Raw genomic sequence first — 6,493 nt, 5'->3', positions numbered from 1 at the left:
ATGCCCCCTGAGAAAGCCACTCAGGGCCACCCGCAGGCACGCCCGACTTTGTTAGTGAAAGAAGCCTCTTTAGGAAGGAAGGGGCTTTTTTTTTTTTGCTTTTTGGGTCACACCCGACGATGCTCAGGGGTTACTCCTGGCAGTGCTCGGGGACCATATGGGATGCTGGGAATCCAACCCGGGTTGGCCATGTGCAAGGCAAACACCCTCCCCGATGTGCTATCGCTCCAGCACATTTGACAGTAAACTCGGGTCTGCTGATTAAAGAGTTGAGAACAATTGGCGACTTGAGAATTAAACCTGGGGAGTCATATCAAGGCCTGACATCAAATATTAACTTCCCCCAAGATAGAGCTTGTCAGAAACTTCCAGTGGCCTCTCCTCGTCAACGCCCTAAGAGGGTAAAGGTTTGCTCCTGTGTTGCTCACTTTTGTCCTGTTGTGAGGCTGCACTCAGGGCCGCCTCCCGGGGTCACCCCTAACGCGCTCGGGGGGCCCTCTGTGGTGCAGGGGGACCCAGCGTGGCCGACACCCTCCCCACTGCACTCTAGTATGGCGGCAGAGGCCTGGCGACAGGCCGAGGTTTCTCGCTCTCCAGCTCCCACTCGCTCACACGCGGGCTCCCTCCAGGGCAGGAGGCTGTGGACCTCGCGCGGGTCCCAGGCTGTGAGGCTGGGAGAAGGGTGTGACTTCTTGGTCTCACTGGAGTGAAGAGTGGGGTTTGCTGTGCGCTGGCTCAGCCCCCCAGTGCCGGCCGGGAGCAGCCAGTGGACTCGCCGTGGGGGTTAAAGGCCGGGATCTGCTCATTCACCCCTTCCTTCGCCTTTGGCTAAAAAAAAAAAAAAAAAAACTCTGCTTGGAAAAACAGATATTGTCTTTTATTTTTATTTTTTTATTAATTTATTTTTTAATTAGTGAATCACCGTGAGGGTACAGTTACAGATTTATACATTTTCATGCTCATGTTTCCCCCATACAAAGTTCGAGAACCCATCCCTCCACCAGTGCCCATTTTCCACCACCAGTAAACCCAGCGTCCCTCCCCCCCTCCCCAGCCCCATCCCCCCACCCCACCCTGCCACTGGGGCAGGGTCTTCCCTTCTGTTCTCTCTCTGATTAGGTGTTGTGGTTTGCAGTGGGGGTGTTGAGTGGCCACTGTGTTCAGTCTCTACATTCGGCCCGAGTCACCCCTCCCCAGCGAGGCCTCCGACCAGTTTACTTGGTGTCCCCTTCTCTATCTGAGCTGCCCTCTCCCCAGACTGTGAGGCTTGTTTGGAAAACAGGTAAATGATAAACAGGTCTCAGAGATGGCCGAGGGGAGCGGGAGCAGGTCAGCTCTGTGAGACCCCAAGGGAACAGGGGCGGGAAGTCACACTCGCTCCGGGCCCCGACAGCAGAGCTACAGCCTGTGCGTCCGTGCACACGGCTGGGCGCCAACAGATGGCAGGTCCACAGGCATGTCGCGGCAGCCGGGCTCCCCCCGCCCACGTGTGACCGGGACAGATCCACAGTAAGGGGTGGGCAAGGCCGGGGCCTGCAGGCTCACAAGTCAGAGTGCAGGGGCCCACTTCCTCCCTGCCTGCGGCCGCTCGGGAGTTGCTGGCTCTGGGCCATAAGGAGGCTGCTGGTTCCTCGGCAGCCCCGGGAACGTGCCCACCGCCCCGCAGCCCACCCAGGCCTGCAGCCTCGTACTGAGTCCTCAGTTTCCCTCCAGGAACCAGGGCCCTCCCGGGAAGCGTGTGTCTGGCAGGGTCTGGCTTGGGGGGGTCACATCCAGCGGTGCTCAGGGGTCACTCCTGGCTCTGCACTCAGCAGTGACTCCACATTGGGTGCGGGGATCGAACCCGCTGCACCGCGGCAGAGAACGCGCCGCCCGGCTGGCGGGGGGCGGGGCCGCGAGGGGCGTGGTCTCCACGAGCCGGGCGGGGCGGGCGCGGAGGGGCGGGGCGAGCGCGGAGGGGCGGGGCCGCGCCCGTAGCCGGAAGTCCTGGACCTCGCGAAGGCGCTTCCGGCTCGCGCCGCCGACTACAACTCCCACAAGGCGCTGCGGTCCGTGGCCGCGCTCCGGTCTCGCGAGAAGCAGCCGCTGGGGGCGTCAGCGCGGAAGTGTAGGTGACGGTCTGAGACATCACCGCCAAGCTGGGCACCGGGGAGATGGCCGAGACGGACCCCAAGACCGTGCAGGACCTGAGCTCGGTGGTGAGGGCCGGCGGGGCGGGCGGGGCCGCGACCCCGTGTGTCCCCGCGTCCGGCGACCCCCGCGCGCCCCGCCCGGGCCTTCCGGGGGCTCCGGGGGCCGGGGGGCTCCTGGGCCGGGGCCTGGGGGCTCTGGGGGTCCTGGTTCGGGGAGTCCGGGGATCCCAGGGGCGCAGAGGGTCCTGGGTCTGGGGTTCCGGGGGCCCGGATGCTCCGGGGGCCCTGGGTTGGGCGCTCCGCGGCCTGGGTCGGGGGCTCCGGGGTCCTGGGTCTCGGGTCTCGGAGGTGCCGGGGTCCTGGGTCGGGGGCTCCGGGGCTCCCGGGGGTCCCGGGGGTCCTGGGTCGGGGGTCTCGGGGGTCCCGGGGTCCTGGGCCGGGGGCTGGGGGGGTCTCGGGGGTCCTGAGCCGGGGGCTGCGGGTGTCCCGGGGTCCTGGGTCGGGGGCTGCGGGGGTCCCGGGGTCCTGGGTCGGGGGTCTCGGGGGTCCCGGGGTCCTGGGTCGGGGGTCTCGGGGGTCCCGGGGTCCTGGGTCGGGGGTCTCGGAGGTCCTGGGTCGGGGGTCCCGGGGTCCTGGGCCGGGGGCTGCGGGGGTCTCGGGGGTCCTGGGCCGGGGGCTCCGCGGCCCGGCGGCCGGGCCAAGCCCCAGGACCCCCGCGGCGCCGCCCGGCCCCTCCCCTCCCCGCGGGGCCCAGCGGCGTCCGTTGCGTTCCCAGGTGCAGACGCTCCTGCAGCAGATGCAGGACAAGTTCCAGACCATGTCGGACCAGATCATCGGGAGGAATATCCTTGCGGCCGCCTCGGCCCTCGCGGGCCTGCTCCTCCCCCGCCCCGCCTCAGTCTCTCGAAATGGGTGGGTGCGGCGGGGGACCCCCGAGCTGGCCGGGCTGGGCCAGTGCGGTGGGCTGCCGCGGGACCCCCGCCGTTGCCGGGTCTCTCCCCTCTGGCGCCCCCAGACCCCTGTACCGCCCGTTCCCGGGTGGGGACCCCCGTGTTGCAGGGCGGTCTACTGGGGGGGTGGGGGCCCTCGGTGCCCGTCGGCTGGGCAGGTGGCCAGTGACCGTGGGGGCCCCGGGCGCCCGGCCTGGCGAGGTGGCCCTTGACCAGCCCACTTGACGAGATGAGCAACCGCATCGACGACCTGGAGAAGAACATCGCGGACCTCATGACGCAGGCGGGCGTGGAGGAGCTGGAGGCGGAGAACAAGCTGCCCGCCGCGCAGAAGAGCTGAAGGTGAGGGAGGGGCCGCGCCCCCTCGGCGGCTGCTCTGAGCAGGAGTGAGCCCTGAGCACCGCCAGACTCTCCGGGAGTGAAATCCATTCTTGCAGCGTTTCCTCTCTAGCGTCGTGAGTCCTGGGGAAACTCAGTCTGCAGAGTTTCTCGGTAACCCGAGTATCGAGCACTAGACAGGGAGGTAGCCAGAACCCCGGAGTGGGTGGACAGGCCCGCCCGGGCCAGTGATGAGCCCCCGGAAGCTCGGGCCGCTTGGAAGACAGGACGATCGGAGCATTTGGGGCGAGCGAGCCCAGTGTGCCACTGTCTTCACCCGGACTGGGCTCCTGCCCTGCGGGGCAGCCCTGGTGTGGCCTCGAGCTGGGCTCCCAGAGGGAACTCGGGCACCAGCCGCCGCCCCCCCAGCCCACCTCGGGGGAGGCAGACTCCGGGGAGAATTCCCGCGTTGCCGTGTAAGTCAGGGCAAGGGAAACGGGCTCAGGCCTTTCATAAGACTTTCCAGCTAAACCACTCGCTGCCTTGCTGGATTGTTGGGCACAGAAATTAAGTTTGTCCAGTAGAAGCTTCTGAACTTCTTTGATAATTTCATCTCTCTTTCTCTCTTCGTCTTCATCAGATACAGAACACGTTGATGGCGTTTTCTTTCCCAGCAGGTTGCTGAGTGACGTGGAGACCGGGAGCGCCGTTTTCTCGAGCCCAGAGAACACCTGGCCCTAGTGGCTCGCCGCTGCCGGCCGGCCGGGCTGCTGTTCCGAGGCCCTTCCACGTGCTGTCTAGTTCGTTTATAGAATGAATTGTCCCCTCCATTCCCCGTGGTGACGTCACATCTTGGACCTTGGTCGGTTGTGCTATTAAATATTAAACACTAAAATGTTGGTTGGTTCCTGCATAGTTGTCAAAATTCTTAGTGTGTTTTTGTGAAGCCGTTGTTTCCTGCCATTCTTTTTGTAGTGGTTGCTATTTGAGAAAGTAACTGATTTTTTTTTTTTTTTTTTTTTTTTACTTAGACGCCTAGTGAAGCCTTTGGTGATACTGAGCTTTGTGGAGTGAGACCTTCCTCACGTGCCCTTGCTCTTTGATTGAATTCACATCAGTTAGCATGTTGGTGATGCTTTTCAAATGGTTGAAATGGTTGAGACATTGAGTAGTTACTCAACCGTGATTTTGTCTTAGGCCCTGAAGTTGGCTTTAGAGAGTAATCACTGCCATTTCGTGTCGTGGAATTTTTAAATACGGGCATGGCCTGATCAAATGGGGCATTAATCAGTGTTGCATGCCGCGGTGTGCGTCTGCAGACTCCGCACTGTTTGTGTACAGTAGTTAGCGTAGAACATAGGGCAAGATTCACAACTGAATTCCCCTGCCTCGAGCTTCCAGTGGGGAAGGGAAGCCAGAAGGGCCGTGGCGTGAGCGCGGGAAGGCTGGGCCAGCTCCGGCAGGGCACGAGCCCAGCACATGACTTTACTGGTGGCGAGTTCCCTCCCTGCAGAAGGCGGTAGTCAGCGTGTCGTTCCAAAAGGCCCTGCTGAGGAGGAAGAGACGAACGACACGAACGACAAGGATGAATCGTCGAGGCTGACCTCCTGCATACGAAGACGGGGCCGGACTCTATTCCTTATTTTTAATCGTGAAAGGATGTGATACTCCGTTTGCATCATGGAGACCACAGTGTGTTTTCCCTTTACTAGAACATTTATTTATCTGTATGTTGAACCCCCCCCCTCCTTGCATTCTGGAAATGAATTCCCTTGGTCGTGGAGGGAAAAAGAAAATAACGAGCAAATGACCTGTAGTAAACTCAAGTTTCTGAGACAGTATTTGAACTCTTTCTAGCTGAATGCTTGCCGAGTAACGGGTGGGTGAGGGGTCGATGACACGGGGTGGGTGGGTGCCGACTCGTGTGCTTCTGTCTGGGTGTAGCCCCGGCTGCCCGCAGGGTCTTGGGGGCCCCTCCAGGACAGGCTGACCACACACTGCTGCAGACTTGAGAGATTCTTTATTGTGGGTCCACAGTGTGCCCCTGGGGAGCAGTGAGGGAAGCCCTGCACATCACAGCAGAGACAGGCCGAGCAGGAGGGACACGAGAGAGGCCAGCAGGGCCCCTGCCGGGCGGTGGAAACAAGGCGCAGCTGAGTAGCCGTAGTTGGTCCTGCAGGAAGCCTCCAGCTGTCCCAGGGCGATGGGCTCCTCCTCGGGGGGCTGCGAGTGGTTGCTTGCCTGTGGGCCAGGAGAGGGTGGGGTAGCTGCCTGTGGGGGCGGGTGGGGGCGGTGGGTGCTGCTGTTCTCACCTTCTCTACAGCAGCGAAGACCCTGAGAAAGTTCTCTGCCAGGGCACCCTGGACCTCTGCTTCCGTCCACTGTCTCCGGAGCAGCTCAGCGATCAGGTCTGGGTACTTGGACACGTCCTCAAGGCCCAAGGGCAGCCTGAGATGGGGCAGGGGGCTGAGGGCCCACCCAAGGGCCCAGAACCCTCACCCAAGGCACCAGACAGGGGGGCCCCGACCCTGCCAGCCCTGCCCCTTACCTGGAAACCCCGTCAAAGTCCCCACCGAAGCCCCCAGCCCAGGCTCCAGCCACGTTCTTGATGTGGCCCGGGGGGTCTGTGGGAGCAGCCGCGTGGGCGGCCCCTTGGAGTCCCTGCACGGCGTCAGAGCCGTGGTTCTTGGCTCTCTATAGAGTGACCAGTTGGGGGCACAGAGATGAGCCAGGCGTGTGGAGTGCTGGGAAGCAGAGGGCTGAAGCGCACTCGGCCAGTTAGGGCTGACTGGCTTTCGCAGCCCCTTTTTATTGGGTTAACGATGAAAACATCCTGCAACATCAGAGTACAGGAGATCAAAACACACAAGACCACAACACCTCAGTACATGATGACAATTTGTAGCACGATGACACACACAGTTCCTGGTGAAGCCCGTGAGACACCTCGTACATCTCTACATCCCACATACTCCACGTCAACATGATGCACGCCCGCAGGATAACCCCACAGGCACCTGTTGCTCTTTCACCCAACCAGAGCACAGTTCATCTAACAGAGCGGCTGCACCGGGACATGCCGACCCCAGCCCA

The 6,493-nt window shown here is 62.2% G+C and overlaps 1 protein-coding gene across 2 annotated transcripts; it reads left to right on the top strand.

Annotated features, from left to right (window-relative positions):
• Positions 1-2,042: 2,042 nt before the first annotated feature.
• Positions 2,043-5,241, top strand: HSBP1 (heat shock factor binding protein 1). 2 transcript variants are annotated; one of them, XM_055145567.1, is made up of 4 exons: positions 2,043-2,198; positions 2,908-2,974; positions 3,304-3,424; positions 4,078-5,241. In XM_055145567.1, exons 1-3 carry the CDS (start codon positions 2,154-2,156, stop codon positions 3,420-3,422), a joined length of 231 nt encoding a protein of 76 aa, XP_055001542.1. In that variant the 5' UTR covers positions 2,043-2,153; the 3' UTR covers positions 3,423-3,424; positions 4,078-5,241. The 2 variants fall into 2 exon arrangements, with proteins under 2 accessions (XP_055001542.1, XP_055001541.1); XM_055145566.1 differs by having other exon boundaries at positions 4,075-5,241.
• Positions 5,242-6,493: the final 1,252 nt, after the last annotated feature.

Source organism: Sorex araneus, chromosome 8 (assembly GCF_027595985.1).
Source record: "Sorex araneus isolate mSorAra2 chromosome 8, mSorAra2.pri, whole genome shotgun sequence".
In the NCBI taxonomy this organism is placed as follows: Eukaryota; Metazoa; Chordata; class Mammalia; order Eulipotyphla; family Soricidae; genus Sorex; species Sorex araneus.
Note: the sequence above shows the minus strand (reverse complement) of the source record. Positions and strands in the feature narration are given on the sequence as shown.